Consider the following 25,175-nt stretch of genomic DNA (forward strand, 5'->3'; position numbering starts at 1 on the left):
AGGGGAGTCTATCACTGAGGTGGTCACACACAGCTGCAGGCTTCGGATTGAAGATGGGTGACCACCAGGAAAAGTAAAGGGAGTAAGCTGTTAGTGCAGAGTTTCCCTGTGGCCATTCACCTCAGCAACATGTATACCCCTTTGGATACTGCTGAGGGGAAGGACTTACTAGAACACAGCAGAGGCAGCCAGGCCAGTGATACTGTGGCTGGTTCTGAGGCTCAGCAGAGAAAAATAAATCTGGTTCATTACATAACGTGGATATGGGGGATTTCAATATGCAGGTAGATTGGGAAAATCAGGATGGTGCTGTATCCCGAGAGAGGGAACTTGTAGAATGCTTATGTGATAGATGTTTAGACCAGCTTAAGGTTGAGGCCACTAGGGGAAAAACAATTCTAGATTGGGTGTTGTGTGATGAACCAGAATTGATTAAGAAGCTTAAGGTAAAGGAGCCTTTGGGTGACAGTGATCATAATATGCTAGAATTTACTCTGCAGTTTGAGAGGGAGAATATAAAGTCAGATGTATCAGTATTACAGCGGAGTAAAGAGAATTACAGAGGCATGAGAGAGGAGTTGGCCAGGAATGATGGCAGAATGGTAGGAGTTTCTGGGGAGGATTCAGAAGGCTCAGCATAGGTACATCCAAAAATGAAGAAATATTCTAAAGGGAGCATAAGGCAACTTTGGTTGACAAGGAAACTCAAAGGCAGCATAAAACAAAAAGGGAGGGCAATACAGGAAGTTAAAGTATTGGGAGGCTTTTACAATCAAACAGAATGAAACTGAAAAAGCTCAAAAGGAGAGAACAGATGAAATATGAAGCTAACTTAACCAATAATATAAAATAAGATTCCAAAAGCTTTTTCAGATATACAAATAGTAAAAGAGAGATCAGAATGGATATTAGACTGTTAGAAAATAATGCTGAAGAGGTAGTAATAGGGGAAAAGGAAATGGTAGGCAAACTTAATAAGTAATATCATCAGTCTTCACTGTGGAAGATTTCTAGCAGCATGCCAGTAACTCAAGGGTGTCTGGGGGCAGGAGTGAACGTAATTGCTATCATTAAGGAGAAGGTGCTTGGGAAGCTGATAGGTTTGAAGGTAGATAAGTCACATGGACCAGGTGGACTACACCCCAAGGTTCTGACAGAGGTAGCTGAAGAGATTCTGGAATTGTTCTGGAGGACTGAAAAATTGTGACTGCCACTGCAGTCTTTAAGAAGGAGGAAAGCAGAAGAAAGTAAATTATAGGCCAGTTAACGACTGATATTGGAGCCCATTATTGATGAGGCTCCAGGGTACTTGGAGGCACGTGATAAAATATGCCAAAGTCATCATGATCTCCTTGAGCGGAAGTGTTGCCTGATAAATCTTTTGGAAATTTTTGAGGAAATAGTAGGTGCGGAAGTTAGTAATTTACTTGGAAAGATAGAGGAAGGTCAGAAGATGTTGTTTATTTGGATCTCAGAAGGACTTTGACATGGTGCTGCACAGAGGCTGCTTAACAAAATAAGAGCCCATGATATTATAGGAAAGATAGAAGCATGGTAGAAGTTTAGCTGTTCAACAGGAGGCAAAGAGAGGGAGTAACGGGGACCTTTTCTGTTTGCCTGCCATTGACTAATGGTGTTATGCAGGATTTAGTATCGGGACCACTTCTTTTCACATTATATGTCAATGATTTGGATGATGGAATTGATGTCTTTGTGGCCAGGTTTGCAGACAACACAATATCTTTGTGTTATGGGTAGTGTTAAGGAAGCAGGGAATCCACAGAAAGACTTAGACAAATTGGGAGAATGGGCAAAGAAGTGGCAGGTTGAATACATTGTAAGACAAAGTAGAGTCATGTACTTTGGTAGAATAAAGATGTGGACTATTTTTTTAAATGGGGGAGAAAATTTAAAAATCAAGTTGCAAAGGGATTTTAAGTCCTTGTGCAGGATTTCCTAAAGGTTAATTTGCAGGTTGAGTCTGCAGCAAGGAAGACAAATGCAATGTTTGCATTCATTTTGAGAAGACTAGAATATAAGAACAAGGATGTGATACTGAGGCTTTATAAGGCAGTGTCAGACCACGCTTGTGCTAGTGTGAGTGGATATGGGCTGCTTAGCTAATAAAAGATTTGAGAGGTTCAAAGAGGTTCACCACAATGATACTGGGAATGAAAGAGTTAACTTATGAGGAGCACTTCATGGTTCTGGCCTGTAATTGCAGGAGCTTAGAAGAGTTAGGAGGCATCTCATTAAATATTGAAACATCTAGATAGAGTGGATGTGGAGAGAATGTTTCTTATCATAGGTAAGTCTAGGATCAGAGGGCAAAATCTCGGAATAGAGAGACATCTATTTAGAACAGAGATGAGGAGGAATTTCTTTAGCCAGAGGTGGTGAATCTGAGGAATTAATTGCCACGGATGGCTGTGGAAGCCAGGTCATTGAGTATATTTAAAGCAGAGATTGGTAGGTTCATGATTAGTAAGGATGTCAAAGGTTATGGGGAGAATGCAGGAGAATGGGATCGAGAGGGATAATCGGCCATGATGGAGTGGCAGAGCAAACTCAATGGACTTAATGGCCTAATTCTGCTCCTATGTCTTATGGTCTTCTGGTCTTACAAATCGAATGGGATAGATATAACTACATCAATAATGTCAGTAGAAAGGTTTATTGTTCCCAGATATCATTGGGCAGGGTTTAAGAATGGTTGAAATGATTTTGGTAAACATGCACATATAATCCTATTACTTACAGCTCTCCAACTGCATCGCACATGTTTGCACATCCATTGGAAAATTTTTCAAGTCCATTGGGCAAGATAATGTTAATGTCAGCCTGAGAAAAAACAAAAAAAGTTCTTTATGAATTCTTCTCATCATAAGGGAGTGGACAATATTGATATCTGGATGTGAATTTGTTATCCATCTTACGTTAAATGGTAGGACCCGAAATTTTTTTGAACAATTCAAGCGAGAACCAAAGAACTAACATGGTAACATTTTCTACACGAATGGAAGCTTAAGAAAAGTGACTGCTGCCAGAGATAGGCCTGGAAAATTGCTGATGCTTTTCATCAGGAGTCTGCAAAATTAAAGCTTATCTTCATCTCTGTTCCTGTCTCAGTGTGCAAAGGCATTTATTATTTGTGTTTTAAAATAACTGTCATTATCACCAAGAATCAGTGAAAAGATCAAGGTTTTAATCTGCATTTTGTTCTGTGGCAATATGACTAATAATATTATTTCAGCTTTGTGGCTGAAATCCAAATCCTAGTCGACATTAGGAAGGAAAGAATGTTTGGGTGCTGGCTGAAGAGAATTGGCCTTTTTTTTCATTTGTTGTATCCAGTGTTCCTGATTGGGTGAAAACTGATGCAGATTAGGGGAGCGCTTTGTCAACCAGTTTCACTCTGAACAACCACAAACAGCTGGATCTCCCAGTCCCCACCTACTGTAATTTGATTTTCCATTCCCATTCCTACATGTGCGACCATGGCCTCCTCTACTGCCACAATGAAGCTGTATTCACGTTGGAGGGGCAACACTTCATATTCTATCTGGGCAGCCTCCAAAATGATGACATAAACATTAATTTCTCTAACTTACAGTAATTTCTCTCTCCTCCATCCTTCTCTCTTTTCCCATTCCCCATTCTGGTTACCCTCTCACCTCCATTTCTTCTGCTTACCTGCCCATTACCTCCCTCTGGTTCTCCACCTCCTTCCTCTTCTTCCACAGTCCACTATCCTCTGCTACTAGATTTCTTCTTTTTCAGGCTCTTATCTCGTCCACCTATCACCTCTAGCTTCTTACATCATACCCCTCCTTCCACCCTTCCACCTTCCCCTTACATGCTCTTACTATCATCTACCAGCTTATGCTCCTTCCCCTACCCCCACCTTCTTCTTCTGGCTTCTGTCCAATTCTTTTCCAGTCCAGATGAAGGGCCTCAGGCCAAAACATCATCTGCTTATTTCCTTCCACAGTTATAGCCTGACTTGCCTCAGTTCCTCCTGCAATTTGTGTGTGCCGTTCAAGATTTTCAGCATTTGCAGAATCTTGTGTTCTTAAAACTAAATTAGCATTATAGATTAAAGTGGGGCTGTTTATGTGTATCATGGAGTCCCTTGCTCTGTTAAATTAATGATGTTAGGTTCAGCAGGCTGTGGAGTGATATAACCTTGGCCCGCACTGAATTTTCTCTAGAGGTCATATTATTTGAGATAAGTGAGGAAGCTCCAATCTGCTGTGTTCGACTTCGTTGCTGCAAAAGAAAGGAAGGTGTGTGTGGTTGGCTTTGATATCAGATAGATGAATATTCTACACCGTAGTTTATTTTGTATACACTGGTGGAATACAGTAAATGAATAAAACATGCTTCAATTTTTCCAAAGCCTTCCCCTTGTCAGAATGCTTTTAATGAAGCTTCAACAATCAAAGTACTGACCTATCCTGTTGGATATGTCTATAGCAACCGTCTATATTTGGCACTTTTTGATTTAAATTGGTATATATTTGTTCCATTCGCTGATTTGCTGTTATTATTAGCACCAAATACAGGAAATATTCTGAGGAATTTTCTTGAAATAGTTTAATATTTTTATTCACGCTTGGTGGGATCCACTAGAAAACATATCAAGCTGGAAACAAACCAAAAACACATTCAAAGGTGATAATTATTCAATAAAAACATTGGCTGTTTTTCTTGTATTTTATTATCAGTCTCTGATATGTTTTACTGTAACCTAAAATGACTGAAACAAGCCTTGTGATTTTCTGTTTCTACAGTGCCTGCTGCCTCATGTTCGCTCCCTGTCTTAAGCATTTTGCATCGATAAACATTAAAGGTGAGGCACAAAATATTTATCCAAAGCTCTGTAACTTGCACCACATCATGATCTCAGACTACCAGTGCCATTATAGTACGTCATTTTTTTAATCAGCATTCAAATCCCTTTATGGTCTCACCCCATTCCTATCTTTGTCACCTTCTTCATCCTGTGAGAAATCTACATTCCTCCAGCTCTGACCAATCTTCCACTTTCTTCAACTGCCACTACATGAAATCATAAAAGATAAAAGCATTCAACCCCTTATTTCTGTCCATCTACTCAATACCATGGTTGATCTGTTTGTAATTTCAATTCCACATCTCCGTCATCCTCAGTAACCTTTCAGTCCTTTGCTTATCAAACATCTATTCAACTCTACGTCAAAGGACACTGATTCCACCATTTTTTGAGGAAAAGAGTTTTAGACTTCAATGTATAGCTCACACAACTTTGAGATTTGTATCCTTACAGGCAGCCACAAAACAAGAAACCTGAAAGTAGCCATTAAAATAGACCACCAAATAGCCAGTGCACAGAGAAGGAGAGAAAAGAAAACACAAATCATGCAAACAATAAAAGCAAGCACTAGCATTCAGAATGAAAGTGAGCCCATGGACATGAAGCCCCGAGCAGCCGGAGCAGGCCCACATCCTCAGCCTCAGTTCATCACAGAGGGCAGCAAAACATCATGGAGCTCGCAGACAAGAAGCCATCACTGAAAAAAAAGACACCTTATACCTGTGTTAGGTGGCTGAACTCTTTCTTTCTTTTCTTTTTTCAATCTTTTTGTTGATTAAAAAAGTGTGTATAAAAACAGGAGGAGAATATCTCTGGTATATATGTCAATAGCAGTACATGCATAAGGTAAAATAAACAATATCATAATCACACGTAGTGTTGATCTACAAAGTATAAATTTGATATAGAATATATAATTCTTCTCTTATCAATTTATGAAGAAAGGAAGGACTATTAGAAATTTTTCTATAAAAGAAAAGAGGGGAAAAAAAACATGATTCTAAACAGAAAAAATAGGACTGGGCAGTCCATCCTGAGAGAAAAACCAAGAGAAGAGAGACCCTCGGATCAAATCCAAGGTTCTGAAGAAACAGCTGGAAGAGAATCAGTACAAAAATCAGATCAAATGAAAAAATTGAGTAAAAGGTCACCAGATTTCTTCAAATTTAAAGGATGTACCCAATGTCCGATTTCTTATTTTCTGTAGACTTAAACAGGACATGATAGAAGAAAGCTAATAAACGGCAGTGGGAGGGAGCACTCTTATTTTTATAGAGTGACCATTAGTTCTGGATTTAGACACAAGAGAATACATCCTGGCCACACTTTGGATGTAATAGGTTTCAAATAAGCTGCTTCTCATTCAGCAAATCCTATTCAATCTTTCCTCATAAGACAAGCGGTCCTTTAGAGGTATTAACCTCAGAACTGTTTCAAATATATGAACATAATTACTTAAATAAAGAGATCAATACTGTACATAGTCTGTCAAAATGCGGTCTCACCAATACTCTATATAGCTGAAGCTATATACATGCCTACTTGTCTGCAGAGTTTCCTCAGCAATAATTGATAATGTTCTGTTAGCTTTCCTATTTACTTGCTGTACTTGCATATTAGCATTTTGCAAATCACGCACCAGGATACTCTGATCCCTCTGTACTTCAGTGCTTCTACAATCTCTCACCATCTGAATTAAGCATTTGTTTTCCACCTGAGCAGCCAAAATGGATGAGTTCACATTTTCCCCACATTGTACTCCATTTGTCAGATATAGGTATGCTCACTCATTTAAATTATTCCTATCTTTGCAGTCTCCTTATGTCCTCTTCACAATTTATGTTGCCACATGTTTTTATGTCATCAGAAAATTTAGCAACCATATCTTCATCCAAGTCACATTTATAAATCAAAAGAAACTAAGGCCCTGTTACGCCTGTGCCCAACTCTGAGGGGCCGAAGGGTACAAAGTAGCCCCCTCCTTTTTGAGAATCGCAAGATCGCTATTAATTCAGGTCAGGAGACCCAGGAAATGAGAGAAAGACATACAGAATCTACAAGGGGTTTGGAATGTCCTGGCCTCTCAGCGACACAAAGCCACGGGAAACGACCATTGTCTCTTGGAGACGGAATTGTGTATTGAGTACTGTACTTCATGGAAGCCCTCAGGGAATGACCAAAGTGGGCTGGTTGAGGGATGGCACCAACCCAACCCAATTGACATCTGAGACCCCGTGAGTAAGGATAAAAGAGGGTCTGGGGAATAACCCCTTCAGACGCACCAGGAGAAACGCTAGAAATCCTGTGACAGCATTTAATAGCAACAGCAAGTGGGGCCTGCGTGCGTCCTTTCCCGTTGCCTGGGATTGGCGGGACTGACCATGGAAGAACGGCTTAGCTAAAAGGAAAAGGACACCAACGACATTTTGAAGGATTGACATCATAAACAAGGAAACTCTGGCAAGTTCCAAAATCTCTCTCTCTTGACTCCAACCAAAGGCTGCAGCATGAATGAACTTGAGTGACCTTTATATTTCCATCGGACAATACATTATCCCCTAGACAACGATAGAGCTATTTCTTATTGATTATTATTATACCCGCGCTTTTAGATTTAGTATTGATGACGTATATTATCTGTATGTTTGCATTGATATTATTTTTGTGTATTTTTATCAACAAATACTGTTAAAAATAGTACCATCAGACTTCAATGGACCTCTCTATCTTTGCTGGTAAGTGACCCAGTTACGCGGTTACAGCCCTGTTTCATCGTGCCAACCAGTAAAGACTTTTTCATGTTCAACCTAGAGCTGTTCAGACCTAAACTCTATAATATTTGCCTTCCTAAACCTCTCTTCCTCCATCTGAGCAGCACCCTTCCTGCCGGAAGGTTTCAGCCTAAAACTTCACCTGTACTTTTTTTACATAGATGCTGCCTGGCCTGCTGAGTTCCTCCATCATTTTGTGTGCGTTGCTTGGATTTCCAGCATCTGGAGATACTCTCTTCTTTCTGCCACCATCTGTATCAGATCCTCCTCAAGAGCCAGACACAACTCTCCTAGCAATTTTTAAGTGGGTCTTATCCAAAGGTTATTTGATAATATTCCTGTGATATAGTTTGCACTGTCTTGCCATGCTAAATTCATACATATGCTGTTGTAAATGTTATTAATGTATTGGTTTTCATAAGAGAATTTTGCCTTTCTCGCCTCTCCCATTGGGGAGAAGATACAAAGTCTGAAAACATATACCACAAGGCTCAAGAGTAGCTTCTTCTATCCCACTGTTATAAGATTAGTGACAGCCTTCTGAGCATCGTGGCTTTGTACCTCACTGCCTGCGTGGTTTGCATTTTCTCTGTAACTGTAACAATTTATTCTATATTCTGTTGTTTTTCTCTTGTTTTACCTTGATGTACTAATCAGTAGGGTTGGTATGCAAACCATATCCTTCCTCAAGCAAGAAGACCAGAACTGCACGCACTATTCTAGGTGCAGCTTCACCAATACCCTGTACAGCTGCAGCATAATCTCCCTGCTCTTAAGTTCAATTCCTCTAGCAATGGCCAACATTCGATTTGCCTTCTTGATAGCCTGCTGCACCTGCAAGTCAACCTTTTGCCATTCATACACAAGCACTCCCAAGTCCCTCTGCACGGCAGCATGCTGCAATCTTTTACCATTTAAATAATAATCTGATCTTCCATTTTTCCTTCCAAAGTGGATAACCTCACATTTACTAAAATTGTACTCCATCTGCCAGATTCTTGCCCACTCACTTCACCTATCTATATCTCTCTGAAGACTCTCTCTATCCTCTGCATGGATTGCATTTCCACTCAATTTTGTGTCAGCAGCAAACTTAGATATTCTACACTCGGTCCCCTCTTCTAGATTGTTAATGTATATCATGAACGTTATGTATAGTGGGAGCGGAGCGAAATTAAGTTGGTGCTAAACGGCGACTCCTTTGCTTGCACCTTCAGAAACACCACTACGTCTATCTTTAATACCTTTATTTTATCCTTTAAGGGTTCTTTTGAAGACCCTGACCTAGAGTTACATGCTGACTTCGGCTCTTTGTGGGAATGAGACCCGTTTTTGGGGTTTCAGGACTGGCCATTATTCCGCACGCCAAGTGTTCAGCTTGAGAGTCCGGCTCGGATTTGGAAGCCTAAGATCCTGGGGCTCTGGAGACAGACAGATTGAGGGTTGGTGTCACAGCAGAAGACCTGCGTGTCATCGGGGGTGTCAGAAAATCTACTGCAGTGTGCCCAAAGACCCAGGATCTTTGAGATTTTTGGGAACAGAGCTCGGAAAAAGCGACATAATGGACTTTTAACATGGTAAACCAGAGAGTAGTTTGTTATGTCTCCCCATTCACTGGGAAATAAAGGAGACACCTCCTTTTCTCTTAAGGAGAGAGAGAGAGAGAGAGAGAGAGAGAGAGGGAGAGAGAGAGAGAGAGAGAGAGAGAGAGAGAGAGAGAGAGAGAGAGAGAGAGAGCGCCTGTGGTATGTCAATTGTCGGGTAAAACATGAAGTCTGTGGTAACTGCAAGTCTGTGTCTTTGCTGCTGCTTTGTTCATGCTCGAGTGCTCGGTGGTGAGTGCTGATTTTTTTTGCTGGTGGGGGGAGGGGGATTGTTGCTTGCTGCTGCTTATGTGTGGGAGGGAGGGGAGCTTGGGGGAACTTTGGGGTTCTTACGTTTAACTGTCGTTCATTCTTTGGGGCACTTCTCTGTTTTTGTGGAAGTTTTTCGAAGAAAAAAACATTTCAGGATGTATATTGTATACATTTCCCTGATATTAAATTGGACCTTTGAATCTTTGAACAGTTGTGGGCCTAGCACCGCCCCTTAGAATCTTATTAAAATTCAAATGAAAAAGATATTGATGGAAAACATTAAATAAAAATGCTGTGTATTTTGCTTTCTTCTCCTCAGTTGTAATTTCAACAAGGGTCAAGAGGTCTTTAGTTCCTTCTTCATGACTGTTTCTTAAATATAAAACCAGTCAACCATTTGCTCACAAATGTGTACCATTTAGTTTCTAGCATCATCTAAAGTCCTTGCAATTCCCTTCCCAGCAGTTATTAATGGATAGCAAATTCAAGATGAAATCTCTACCTGGCCTCACTTTTCATGGGTCTAGGTCAGAAATCTGAGGGCAATTGTACCACAGATCTGCAGTGAATTGGCTGCCCACAGGTGAAGGAAAGAAGCTGGTGCATTTCTGATCTGCACTGATCAGTATTTCCGAATGCAGTGGTAGTCACATTTAGTATACATGAAATGCAATCCAAACGATATCGACATGTAAGGTGGCTCAACACAGACCATTTTGAATGCATTTAGGTTTGCTCAAAATCAGGCAAAAGTCAATTCCTCATGTCTGTTTAATTATTGGCATTTGACAATGTATCTATTTGAACCTAAAATGGTGCTACTAGCAATGTGCTATCAATTGGGTTGCTGTTCTATGAAATAAGGGAATATTTGTTCCAAATTACACTGCCAAGAAAAGGAATTTTGCATCCTACTATCTGTTAAGTGTTATTAGCTTTTGGGTAACTCCAATGAGTGATAGTTCTAGTCTAATTTTGAGCCTTTCAATATGTTCCTAAGTTTAGCTATGTGAATTGCTCACTCTTGTACTAACACATGTTTTTATTGATGTGAATTGAAATTCTGTAACGTAGACAAACAAAATCCATGTTTAGTGAAACAGTGCAAAAGGTAACAGCAGATATAGTGAATGAAATAAAAATGCATACCATACAGATGTTTATGACTGGTTTGACAATAGCATGATATGAAAGAGTTCACAAAGGCAGTGGAGTATTTCATAAACAAAAGCGAGGGATTGCTTTTTGTTCTAATGGTTGTCAGTGAAATGATGAGCTCGACTGAATATCAATGAATCCAAAAACAACACAAAATGTCTTCGAGTCTTCATTAGATCTTAATCAATAGAATACTCTCAGCTTCAACATTGCACAATTATGTGCAAGAAATCCTTTAAAATGGAGTGTATCTAATGATAAGCACTGATTAGTAGCTTAACACAAATAATCTAGATATCAATGTGCTTTACATTCGAATGCAGTGGGAAATGTTATGCTTGGGATTCAGAGCTGTGTTTTTTTTATATGGTCACTGACTTTGAAATAAAAACATGGCTATAAAGAAACCAATAGGAACAGATGTGAAATCTGGCAATAAACCAACATGTAGGAATGCCTCTTACCAGTAGAATATTTACTACCAAGCAGATGCCTCCATTACATAGTAACTAAGTAACATCAATTGTCAATGTCAGCTAGCTAAGATTTTATTTCATTACAAATGATCACAGTCTGCAATTTTAAAAGTTACTTTAGAAACCCAAAGGTAATAGCCACTAGACATAAAATCCTTAATGCAGGGTTTTTTTTTAACATAGAGGCTTGTTAATGCTACCATGGCTAATTTAATGTAAATGATGGGACTATTTGGGTGACCAAATGATATTTATAAAAATAATGACCTTTCTCAATTGTAGAACTCACTTAACATAGTGACATTTAGGTATTTGATAGTGGTAGGAGTTTCACAAAAAAAGTAACATTTTAAAGGCAAAATGACTTATATGGAGCTATTTAGGACATCCATCATTTTGGAATAATTTAGAAAATAAAGAATAGATTTAACAGAATCTACTAATTTGGCAAAATATGATTTTGTAACTAGTGGTAATTGATTAATCCACTATTGATGGCTAATTCTGCCTGTAATTAATTTATAAAAACTCAGCCTATGATGCATTAATTACACACTAAGTACTTCCAGAAGTGTACCTTTGATACTTCATAGTTCAAAACATCAGATTATGCTTTTGAACACTAGCTGCTATGATTATCGCTGTCCATCAGTACCCACATCATATAAAACAATCCAGGGCTTTGCCCTTGCTTGGAAGCCCATTCTTTTAGTTTTAACTACCATGAATTATTTAGATATTCCATCATTTATTAAATAAGCAATAGCGATAGGCAGTGCCAGTGTCAGCTCGCATATTTTAATTCATTATAAATGGTTGCAGCTTTCAATTTTATTTGATATCCACAGATCTGACTGTATCCTCCACAAGGGAGAATAGCCACTAGTGTAAGGTGGGAGCCATCAAAGCAAAGAGCAATTCTACTCTTCTGTTAATGAAATATCCTACTGCCTTTGTGAACTCTCTTATATCATCAAAACAAAAGACCGCAGGAGATTGATGTGAAGGCACTCCGATTTAAATCTTACTTTCTTTATGTTTTAAAGCATGAACAGGGTGGTAAATGCAAAGAGGTCCCAGAAAAGCACCTCCAACATTCTGCTAGAGCTCGAGCGTTCTGGTTCAATAATTTGAGCTCCGGGTGCTCAAAGCAATGTAATTGTATTTAAATTTCCATAAAACAGGCTCATTTTCCATTCATAATATCTGCCATTCTTTTCCCTCTGCCCACTTTGGAACCATCACTTTCTAGGGTGCACTCATGCCACAGGACGTAGGAGAAAGAATTAAAGGCATGAGCAGTACAAGTCATAGGCAGTTACAAGAAGTAAGGAGCTTGTGGGGCTGCATTGATAGGGAAATGACAACAGCAGACATGTTTTCTGAAATCTGTGCCTCTCTGGAAAGGCTTCAAGAGAGTTGCCCTTCCCCGTGGAGTAGTGTGTAATAGGCTCTTCTGGCTCGTGTTTGGGAGCCAAAGCGCATTGTGTTCCCAGGGTTGTAAAGGACTTGAATTTGTTCATTGTTATTTAACAAGAGTCGTTAATAGTTTAAATTTCCTTGTGTTTTTCTCAAGCGACTTGCTCTTTGTAATTTGGTCTTTGTGTGCTTTCTGTCTAAACTTGTAAGTTTAGCTTGAAAAGCTGATCATATTAATTGTATTATTTAAGGGGTTGTGTTGGCGTGTGCCCTAGTGGGCAAGGCATCAGACTAGTAACCTGAAGGTCACTGGTTCAAGCCTCAGCTGAGGCAGCGTGTTTGTGTCCTTGAGTAAGGCACTTAACAACACATTGCTCCGCGACGTCACCGGTGCCAAGCTGCATGGGTCCTAGTGCCCTTCCCTTGGACAACATCGGTGGCGTGGAGAGGGGAAGGCCTGCAGCTTTGGCAACTGCCAGTCTCCCATACAACCCTGCCCAGGCCTGCGCCCTGGAAACTCCAGGCACAGATCGACGGATGCCACCACCACCTATTTAATGGGATGCCTGATTAGTGCTATCGGCAAGGTCATAGTTTTAAGAATGTTGTGTCTTGTGGTATTGTTTGGCTGTGCCACTAATGTTCAGTTGGAATTCTTATGAATAAATTTTGATCACTGTCTCTACATCGGAATCTGCCTTTCTTCCGCACCTGGGTTCCGACATTGCCAGCACACATTGTGACAGAAGGACCCCCACCAAGTTATGGACTCAGCGGAGTGTGAACAGCACTGTTTTGACATCAGTCGGCTTCAGGTGAGAATATCATGTATTCTTAAGTCCACATTCCAAGTTTCTCAAGGTTACGCTCCAAAAGTCTCCAGTCTACATTCTGAGTATCTCTAGTCTGCTTTCCGAGCTTCTTCAGTTCACATTCCAAACTTCTCTAGTCTACATTCGAGGATTTTTCCAGGTCTCAAGGCTTTTTCTGGGTCTAGACATCCTGGTCTAAGCACATTCAGTTCTCAAGGTCATCAGGGTTCTTAAGATTTCCCATGGCCCTCCAGATCTCTCAGGTTTCGTCAATGTTTTCCCTGTCCTCCCTCGCGTCTCCCATCTCACTCTGTTTCTTGTGTTTTCAGGTCTCCCTGGATGGTCAGGTGCCAGCCATGGGGGGGGGGGGGCAATGTAATAGGCTCTTTGGGCCTCTGTAGGGAGAAAGAAAACATTGGGCTCCAATGTTTTAGAGCACTAGAATTTGGTAATTGTTGCTTAACGCGAGTTGTTAATCATTTAGCTTTCCTTGTGTTTTTCTTGAGCAGCTTGCTCTTTGTAATGTGGTCTCTTGGTGCTTTGTGTTTAAACTTGCTAAGTTTATTTTTATAGGTTCAGGGTTTCTATGTTACTTGTATTATTTAAGCAGATGCCAATTAACGCTAATCGTGGGATTCTAATTTAGAGAATGTTAACATCTCGCAGTGTCGCTCGGCTGAACTACTGATATTCCGTTGGAATGCTTATGAATGAACCTCGGTCGCTGTCTTTACGTTGGGGTCTGTCTTTCCTCTCTGCCTGGGTCCTGACACTGCTAGCACACAACATGGTAACACTGTATGGAAAGACTACACATTATAGCCTAAAAAACATAGAGCCAACCACCAGTTAGTGCAAAATCAATTCTATCCAAGGGCACTACTATCTTCAGTTTCCTTGGCTCCAGCTCAGTACAGGCTACCACTGGGAATATCAGGTATAAGGCTGCTTGCTTTTGCAAACCTGGCATGAACCACTGGCAACATCTTTTTATATTTCTCACATAAAAGTGAAAACTGGAGGGTAGAGATCTAATGGTTTATTCAAATTTATTATCTTCCACTATGCCCAGATCTTTTTGTTCAATTAATGAAGGGCAGTCAGATAACTAATACAAAACCAATGCATGTGCATGCACCAGGAAACAACCCGGGACATGACATGTGCAAAGTAATTATTATAGCTGGAGCTGATAGATACAAGCGTGCACAGGCTCACCCCAAAACATAACTAATGAGCCCATCCATAATCTACCGATTTAAATTTCTAAGCATACACCAAGATATGTTGGTAATGTAGCAGTGTTAAATACAAAGAGTGAGAAAGTGGGAGAGAAAGAGACAAGGCAAAATATCTAACTGCTCTGCTGCAGCTGGCTGTTTGCCCACCATCCATTCTCTGCCAACTACAAGGAAAAATGGAAGGGAGTAGAAGGATAGGTAGAGAAATAGAGAAATACAGAGACAGAGAGAGATGGAGACCATCAAATGTGTCTTCATAACTGTTTGGCCCAAATACATTGTTAAAAATACGAATGTGCTAGACTGACAACAAATATTAATGGGACCTTGCTCTATAAGCACATTCATTAAATCAACAATCTTGAACAAAGTAATCTTGCTGTGAGATTCAGAACACTAAAAACCACCAAGCATGCTGAAAAGCAGAAAGTGCCTTTTGGGAGATTCAACCTTCCTTTCAGCTATGGCATGTATGTTGGATTCTCCATTGGTGAGCGACTGGTAAGGAGCAGTGTAATTAACACAAACAACAGACAATTAAAATAGAATGCAAGCACATACACGACAAGGTTCCAGGCTTCTTGTTGACATCATTAAGAAGATGACATGCTTCTTTCATCTACTACCCACCGGCACTGTTCTCCATGCTAAGGTAAATTTATTTGTTAAAATGTGTGAAATAGGAATCACGATAGATGGATTGGTGTATGAATCAGCTGATTCAAAATTAGAAACTATTTTTAATACACATACCATTCCCTCCCCTCTTCTTTTGTTTCCCACTGTGGCCTTTTAACTCTCCTGATCTGCTTATCATGTCCCAATGGGTCCCCACCTGCTTCCCTTGCTCCAAAGGTCCACTCTCCTATCCTATCAGATTCCATCTTCTCCAGTCCTTGAACTATCCCCCACCGACCTAGATTTACCAATCATCGTCCAGCTAGTCTCCTGCCACTCCAGCCAGCTTTTCATTCTGGCATCTTCCCCCTTCCATTTCAATCCTGAGGAAGGGTCTCAGCCTAAAACAAGGATGCTGGCTTGAACTGCTAAGTTCCTCCAGCATTTTGTATGTGTTGCTTTAGATTTCCAGCATTGTAGACCTTTTCATGATCATCACATACCTTTTCAGTTTTTAAATCAATCATTTATAATATATATTAATTATCTTCTTCACCAGTCTCACACCTCTTGACAAGATTTCTGACCCACTCTGCCAAAATAGCACACGATTGGATCTCTCAGGTGTGATCCATTGGAACTTTCAGTTGGGAACCCCATTGGAATTCTCCGATGTGAATACCATTGGAACTCACAGTTGTGAATTCCATTGGAACTCTCAGGCATGAATCCCATTGGAACTCTCAGTTGTGAATCCCATTGGAACTCTCAGCGTGAATCCCATTGGAACTCTCAGGTGTGAATCCCATTGGAACTCTCAGGCGTGAATCCCATTGGAACTCTCAGGTGTGAATCCCATTGAAACTCTCTGGCATGAATCCCATTGGAAATCTCAGTGTGAATCCCATTGGAAATCTCAGGCATGAACCCCATTGGAACTCGAAGGTGTGAATCCCACTGGAACTCGCAGGTGTGAATCACATTGGTAATTGCAGGTGTGAATCCCATTGAAACTCTCTGGTGTGAATCCAATTAGAACTCTCAGTGTGAATCCCATTGAAACTCTCAGGTGCGAATCCCATTGGAACTCTAAGCTGTGAATCCCATTGGAACTCTCAGGCGTGAACCCCATTGGAACTCTCAGGTGTGAATCCCATTGGAACTCCCAGGTGTGAATACCATTGGAACTCACAGGTGTGAATCCCATTGGAACTCTAAGCTGTGAACCCCACTGGAACTCTCAATGTGAATCCCACTGGAACACACAGGTCATGAATCCCATTGGAACTCTCAGTTGTGAATCCCATTGGAACTCTCAGGTGTGAATCCCATTGGAACTCTCAGGCGTGAATCCAATTAGAACTCTCAGTGTGAATCCCATTGAAACTCTCAGGTGCGAATCCCATTGGAACTCTAAGCTGTGAATCCCATTGGAACTCTCAGGCGTGAACCCCATTGGAACTCTCAGGTGTGAATCCCATTGGAACTCCCAGGTGTGAATACCATTGGAACTCACAGGTGTGAATCCCATTGGAACTCTAAGCTGTGAACCCCACTGGAACTCTCAATGTGAATCCCACTGGAACACACAGGTCATGAATCCCATTGGAACTCTCAGTTGTGAATCCCATTGGAACTCTCAGGTGTGAATCCCATTGGAACTCTCAGGCGTGAATCCCATTGCAACTCTCAGGTGTGAATCCCATTGAAACTCTGTGGCATGAATCCCATTGGAAATCTCAGTGTAAATCCCATTGGAAATCTCAGGCATCAACCCCATTGGAACACTCAGGTGTGAATCCCACTGGAACTCGCAGCTGTGAATCAGATTGGTAATTGCAGGTGTGAATCCCATTGAAACTCTCTGGTGTGAATCCGATTAGAACTCTCAGTGTGAATCCCATTGGAACTCTCAGGTGTGAATCCCATTGGAACTCTAAGGTGTGAATCCCATTGCAAGTCTCTGGCATGAATCCCATTGGAACTCTCAGGTGTGAATCCCATTGGAAGTCAGAGGTGTGAATCCCACCGGAACTCTCAGGTGTGAATTCAATTGGAACTCTCAGTGTGAATCCCATTGGAACTCTCAGGTGTGAATCCCATTGGAACTCTCAGTGTGAATCCTATTAGAATTCTCAATGTGAATCCCATTGAAACTCTCAGGTGGCAATCCCATTGGAACTCTCAGGTGAGAATCCCATTGGAACTCTCAGGTGTGAATCCCATTGGAACGCTCAGTTGTGAATCCCATTGGAACTCTCAGGCATGAATCCCATTGGAACTCTCAGTTGTGAATCCCATTGGAACTCTCAGGCATGAATCCCATTGGAAGTCAGAGGTGTGAATCCCAATGGAAATCTCTGGCGGGAATCCTATTAGAACTCTCAGCATGAAACCCATTGGAACTCTCAGTGTGAAACCCTTTGAAACTCTCAGGTGTGAATTCCATTGGAACTCTCAGTGTGAATCCCATTAGAATTTGGAGTTGTGAATCCCATTGAAACTCTCAGGCGTGAACCCCACTGGAACTCTCAGTGTGAATCCCATTGAAACGCTCAGGTGTGAATCCCATTGGAACTCTCAGTGTGAATCCTATTAGAACTTGGAGTTGTGAATCCCATTGAAACTCTCAGGTGTGAATCCCATTGGAACCCTCAGGTGTGAATCCCATTGGAACTCTCAGTGTGAATCCCATTAGAACTCTCAGTTGTGAATGCCATTGGAACACTCAGGCGTGAACCCCACTGGAACTCTCAGTGTGAATCCCATTGGAAGTCAGAGGTGTGAATCCCAATGGAAATCACTGACGGGAATCCTATTAGAACTCTCAGCATGAAACCCATTGGAACTGTCAGTGTGAAACCCTTTGAAACTCTCTGGCATGAATCCCATTGGAACTCTCAGTGTGAATCCCATTGAAACTCTCAGTGTGAATCCCATTGGAACTCTCAGTGTGAATCCCATTGGAACTCTCAGGTGTGAATCCCATTGAAACTCTCTGGCATGAATCCCATTGGAACTCTCAGTGTGAATCCCATTGGAACTCTCAGGTCATGACTCCCATTGCAACTCTCAGGAGTGAATCTCTTTGGAACTCTCAGGCGTGAATCCCATTGGAACTCTCAGTTGTGAATCCCATTGGAACTATCAGGGGTGAATCCCATTGGAACTCTCAGGCATGAATCACATTGGAACTCTCAGTTGTGAATCGCCTTGGAAGTCTCAGGCGTGAACCCCACTGGAACTCTCAGTGTGAATCCCATTGAAACTCTCAGTGTGAATCCCATTGGAACTCTCAGTGTGAATCCCATTGGAACTCTCAGGTGTGAATCCCATTGAAACTCTCTGGCATGAATCCCATTGGAACTCTCAGTGTGAATCCCATTGAAACTCTCAGTGTGAATCCCATTGGAACTCTCAGTGTGAATCCCATTGGAACTCTCAGGTGTGAATCCCATTGAAACTCTCTGGCATGAATCCCATTGGAACTCTCAGTGTGAATCCCATTGGAACTCTCAGGTCATGACTCCCATTGCAACTCTCAGGAGTGAATCTCTTTGGAACTCTCAGGCGTGAATCCCATTGGAACTCTCAGTTGTGAATCCCATTGGAACTATCAGGGGTGAATCCCATTGGAACTCTCAGGCATGAATCACATTGGAACTCTCAGTTGTGAATCGCCTTGGAAGTCTCAGGCGTGAACCCCACTGGAACTCTCAGTGTGAATCCTATTAGAACTTGGAGTTGTGAATCCAATTGAAACTCTCAGGTGTGAATCCCATTGGAACCCTCAGGTGTGAATCCCATTGGAACTCTCAGTCTGAATCCCATTAGAACTCGGAGTTGTGAATCCCATTGGAACTCTCAGGTGTGAATCCTACTAGAATTCTCAGTGTGAAACCCATTGGAACTCTCAGTGTGAATCCCATTGAAACTCTCAGGTGTGAATCCCATTGGAACTCTCTGTCGTGAATCCCATTGGAACTCTCAGGTGTGAATCCCATTGGAACTCTCAGTGTGAATCCTATTAGAACTTGGAGTTGTGAATCCCATTGAAACTCTCAGGTGTGAATCCCATTGGAACTCTCAGGTGTGAATCCTACTAGAATTCTCAGTGTGAACCACATTGGAAGTCACAGGTGTGAATCCCATTGGAAATCTCTGGCATGAATCCTATTAGAACTCTCAGCGTGAAACCCATTGGAACTCTCAGTGTGAATCCCATTGAAACTCTCAGGTGTGAATCCCATTGGAACTCTCAGAGTGAATCCCATTGGAAATCACAGGTGTGAATCCCATTGGAACTCTCAGTTGTGAATCCCATTGGAACTATCAGGGGTGAATCCCATTGGAACTCTCAGGCATGAATCACATTGGAACTCTCAGTTGTGAATCGCGTTGGAAGTCTCAGGCGTGAACCCCACTGGAACTCTCAGTGTGAATCCCATTGAAACGCTCAGGTGTGAATCCCATTGGAACTCTCAGTGTGAATCCTATTAGAACTTGGAGTTGTGAATCCCATTGAAACTCTCAGGTGTGAATCCCATTGGAACCCTCAGGTGTGAATCCCATTGGAACTCTCAGTGTGAATCCCATTGGAACTCTCAGTTGTGAATCCCATTGGAACACTCAGGCGTGAACCCCACTGGAACTCTCAGTGTGAATCCCATTGGAAGTCAGAGGTGTGAATCCCAATGGAAATCACTGGCGGGAATCCTATTAGAACTCTCAGCATGAAACCCATTGGAACTGTCAGTGTGAAACCCTTTGAAACTCTCTGGCATGAATCCCATTGGAACTCTCAGTGTGAATCTCATTGGAACTCTCAGGTCATGACTCCCATTGCAACTCTCAGGAGTGAATCTCTTTGGAACTCTCAGGTGTGAATCCCATTGGAACTATCAGGGGTGAATCCCATTGGAACTCTCAGGCATGAATCACATTGGAACTCTCAGTTGTGAATCGCGTTGGAAGTCTCAGGCGTGAACCCCACTGGAACTCTAAGTGTGAATCCCATTGAAACTCTCAGGCATGAATCACATTGGAACTCTCAGTTGTGAATCGCGTTGGAAGTCTCAGGCGTGAACCCCACTGGAACTCTCAGTGAGAATCCCATTGAAACTCTCAGTGTGAATCCCATTGGAACTCTCAGTGTGAATCCCATTGGAACTCTCAGTTGTGAATCCCATTGGAACTATCAGGGGTGAATCCCATTGGAACTCTCAGGCATGAATCACATTGGAACTCTCAGTTGTGAATCGCGTTGGAAGTCTCAGGCGTGAACCCCACTGGAACTCTCAGTGTGAATCCCATTGAAACGCTCAGGTGTGAATCCCATTGGAACTCTCAGTGTGAATCCTATTAGAACTTGGAGTTGTGAATCCCATTAGAACTCTCAGTTGTGAATCCCATTGGAACACTCAGGCGTGAACCCCACTGGAACTCTCAGTGTGAATCCCATTGGAAGTCAGAGGTGTGAATCCCAATGGAAATCACTGGCGGGAATCCTATTAGAACTCTCAGCATGAAACCCATTGGAACTGTCAGTGTGAAACCCTTTGAAACTCTCTGGCATGAATCCCATTGGAACTCTCAGTGTGAATCCCATTGGAACTCTCAGGTCATGACTCCCATTGCAACTCTCAGGAGTGAATCTCTTTGGAACTCTCAGGTGTGAATCCCATTGGAACTATCAGGGGTGAATCCCATTGGAACTCTCAGGCATGAATCACATTGGAACTCTCAGTTGTGAATCGCGTTGGAAGTCTCAGGCGTGAACCCCACTGGAACTCTCAGTGTGAATCCCATTGAAACTCTCAGGCATGAATCACATTGGAACTCTCAGTTGTGAATCGCGTTGGAAGTCTCAGGCGTGAACCCCACTGGAACTCTCAGTGTGAATCCCATTGAAACTCTCAGTGTGAATCCCATTGGAACTCTCAGTGTGAATCCCATTGGAACTCTCAGGTGTGAATCCCATTGAAACTCTCTGGCATGAATCCCATTGGAACTCTCAGGGTGAATCCCATTGGAACTCTCAGGTCATGACTCCCATTGCAACTCTCAGGAGTGAATCTCTTTGGAACTCTCAGGCATGAATCACATTGGAACTCTCAGTTGTGAATCGCGTTGGAAGTCTCAGGCGTGAACCCCACTGGAACTCTCAGTGTGAATCCCATTGAAACGCTCAGGTGTGAATCCCATTGGAACTCTCAGTGTGAATCCTATTAGAACTTGGAGTTGTGAATCCAATTGAAACTCTCAGGTGTGAATCCCATTGGAACCCTCAGGTGTGAATCCCATTGGAACTCTCAGTCTGAATCCCATTAGAACTCGGAGTTGTGAATCCCATTGGAACTCTCAGGTGTGAATCCTACTAGAATACTCAGTGTGAAACCCATTGGAACTCTCAGTGTGAATCCCATTGAAACTCTCAGGTGTGAATCCCATTGGAACTCTCTGTCGTGAATCCCATTGGAACTCTCAGGTGTGAATCCCATTGGAACTCTCAGTGTGAATCCTATTAGAACTTGGAGTTGTGAATCCCATTGAAACTCTCAGGTGTGAATCCCATTGGAACTCTCAGGTGTGAATCCTACTAGAATTCTCAGTGTGAACCACATTGGAAGTCACAGGTGTGAATCCCATTGGAAATCTCTGGCATGAATCCTATTAGAACTCTCAGCGTGAAACCCATTGGAACTCTCAGTGTGAATCCCATTGAAACTCTCAGGTGTGAATCCCATTGGAACTCTCTGTCGTGAATCCCATTGGAACTCTCAGTGTGAATCCCATTGAAACTCTCAGGTGTGAATCCTACCGGATCTCTCAGGTGTGAATACCATTGGAACTCTCAGAGTGAATCCCATTGGAAATCACAGGTGTGAATCCCATTGGAAATCTCTGGCATGAATCCAATTAGAACTCTTAGCATGAAACCCATTGGAACTCTCAGTGTGAATCCCATTGAAACTCTCAGGTGTGAATCACATTGGAACATTCAGGCATGAATCTCATTGGAAATCACAGGTCATGAATGCCATTGCAACTGTCAGGTGTGAATCCCATTGGAACTCTCAGTTCTGAATCCCATTGGAACTCTCTGTCGTGAATCCTAATAGAACTTTCAGTGTGAAACCCATTGGAACTCTCAGTGTGAATCCCATTGGAACTCTCAGTTGTGAATCCCATTGGAACTCTCCGTTGTGAATCCCATTGGAACTCTCAGGCGTGAATCTCATTGGAACTCTCAGCGTGAATCCCATTGGAACTCTCAGTGTGAATACCATTAGAACTCGGAGTTGTGAGTCCCATTGGAACTCTCAGGTGTGAATCCCATTGGAACTCTCAGTGTGAATCCCATTGGAACACTCAGGTGTGAATCCCGTTGGAACTCTAAGCTGTGAACCCCACTGGAAATCTCAATGTGAATCCCACTGGAAAACACAGGTCATGCATCCCATTGGAACTCTCAGGAGTTAATCCCATTGGAACTCTCAGGTGTGAATCCCATTGGAACTCTCAGTTGTGAATCCTATTGGAACTCTCAGGTGTGAATCCCATTGGAACTCTCAGTTGTGAATCCCATTGGAACTCTCAGGTGTGAATCCCATTGGAACTCTCAGTTGTGAATCCCATTGGAACTCTCAGGCGTGAATCCCTTTGGAACTCGCTGGCATGAATCCCATTGGAAATCTCAGTGTGAATCCCATTGGAAATCTCAGGCATGAACCCCATTGGAACTCTCAGGTGTGAATCCCACTGGAACTCGCAGCTGTGAATCAGATTGGTAATTGCAGTTGTGAATCCCATTGAAACTCTCAGGCATGAATCCCATTGGAACTCTCAGGTGTGAATCCCATTGGAACTCTCAGGTGTGAATCCTATTAGAATTCTCAGTGTGAATCCCATTGAAACTCTCAGGTGTCAATCCCATTGGAACTCTCAGGTGTGAATCCCATTGCAACTCTCAGTTGTGAATCCCATTGGAACTCTCAGGTGTGAATCCCATTGGAACGCTCAGATGTGAATCCCATTGGAACTCTCAGGCATGAATCCCACTGGAACTCTCAGTTGTGAATCCCATTAGAACTCCCAGGCGTGAACCCCACTGGAACTCTCAGTGTGAATCCCATTGGAAGTCAGAGGTGTGAATCCCAATGGAAATCTCTGGCGGGAATCCTATTAGAACTCTCAGCATGAAACCCATTGGAACTCTCAGTGTGAAACACTTTGAAACTCTCAGGTGTGAATTCCATTGGAACTCTCAGTGTGAATCCCATTGAAACTCTCAGGTGTGAATCCCATTGGAACTCTCAGTGTGAATCCTATTAGAACTTGGAGTTGTGAATCCAATTGAAACTCTCAGGTGTGAATCCCATTGGACTCTCAGGTGTGAATCCCATTGGAAGTCAGAGGTGTGAATCCCACCGGAACTCTCAGGTGTGAATTCAATTGGAACTCTCAGTGTGAATCCGAAAGGAACTCTCACGTGTGAATCCCATTGGAACTCTCAGTGTGAATCGTATTAGAACTCGGAGTTGTGAATCCCATTGAAATTCTCAGGTGTCAATCCCATTGGAACTCTCAGGTGTGAATCCCATTGGAACTCTCTGTTGTGAATCCCATTGGAACTCTCAGTTGTGAATCCCATTGGAACGCTCAGTTGTGAATCCCATTGGAACTCTCAGTTGTGAATCCCATTGGAACTCTCAGGCGTGAACCCCACTGGAACTCTCAGTGTGAATCCCATTGGAAGTCAGAGGTGTGAATCCCAATGGAAATCACTGGCGGGAATCCTATTAGAACTCTCAGCATGAAACCCATTGGAACTGTCAGTGTGAAACCCTTTGAAACTCTCAGGTGTGAATCCCATTGAAACTCTCTGGCATGAATCCCATTGGAACTCTCAGTGTGAATCCCATTGGAACTCTCAGGTCATGACTCCCATTGCAACCCTCAGGAGTGAATCTCTTTGGAACTCTCAGGTGTGAATCCCATTGGAACTCTCAGTTGTGAATCCCATTGGAACTATCAGGGGTGAATCCCATTGGAACTCTCAGGCATGAATCACATTGGAACTCTCAGTTGTGAATCGCGTTGGAAGTCACAGGCGTGAACCCCACTGGAACTCTCAGTGTGAATCCCATTGAAACTCTCAGTGTGAATCCCATTGGAAGTCAGAGGTGTGAATCCCACCGGAACTCTCAGTTGTGAATTCAATTGGAACTCTCAGTGTGAATCCGAAAGGAACTCTCACGTGTGAATCCCATTGGAACTCTCAGTGTGAATCCTATTAGAACTCGGAGTTGTGAATCCCATTGAAATTCTCAGATGTCAATCCCATTGGAACTCTCAGGTGTGAATCCCATTGGAACTCTCTGTTGTGAATCCCATTGGAACTCTCAGGTGTGAATCCCTTTGGAACGCTCAGTTGTGAATCCCATTGGAACTCTCAGTTGTGAATCCCATTGGAACTCTCAGGCGTGAACCCCACTGGAACTCTCAGTGTGAATCCCATTGGAAGTCAGAGGTGTGAATCCCAATGGAAATCACTGACGGGAATCCTATTAGAACTCTCAGCATGAAACCCATTGGAACTGTCAGTGTGAAACCCTTTGAAACTCTCAGGTGTGAATCCCATTGAAACTCTCTGGCATGAATCCCATTGGAACTCTCAGTGTGAATCCCATTGGAACTCTCAGGTCATGACTCCCATTGCAACTCTCAGGAGTGAATCTCTTTGGAACTCTCAGGTGTGAATCCCATTGGAACTCTCAGTTGTGAATCCCATTGGAACTATCAGGGGTGAATCCCATTGGAACTCTCAGGCATGAATCACATTGGAACTCTCAGTTGTGAATCGCGTTGGAAGTCTCAGGCGTGAACCCCACTGGAACTCTCAGTGTGAATCCCATTGAAACTCTCAGTGTGAATCCCATTGGAACTCTCAGTGTGAATCCCATTGGA

At 42.4% G+C, this 25,175-nt stretch overlaps 1 protein-coding gene across 2 annotated transcripts in view; it reads right to left on the reverse strand.

Annotated features, from left to right (window-relative positions):
• The window catches only part of glra2 (glycine receptor, alpha 2), a 215,707-nt gene that overhangs the window by 79,171 nt on the left and 111,361 nt on the right, over positions 1-25,175 (reverse strand). For both annotated transcript variants that reach the window (XM_059966154.1, XM_059966153.1), the window contains exon 5: positions 2,759-2,841. In XM_059966154.1, the coding sequence (XP_059822137.1) occupies positions 2,759-2,841 (83 nt within the window). The remainder of the gene's footprint in view (positions 1-2,758; positions 2,842-25,175) is intronic.

Source organism: Hypanus sabinus, chromosome 4 (genome assembly GCF_030144855.1).
Source record: "Hypanus sabinus isolate sHypSab1 chromosome 4, sHypSab1.hap1, whole genome shotgun sequence".
In the NCBI taxonomy this organism is placed as follows: Eukaryota; Metazoa; Chordata; class Chondrichthyes; order Myliobatiformes; family Dasyatidae; genus Hypanus; species Hypanus sabinus.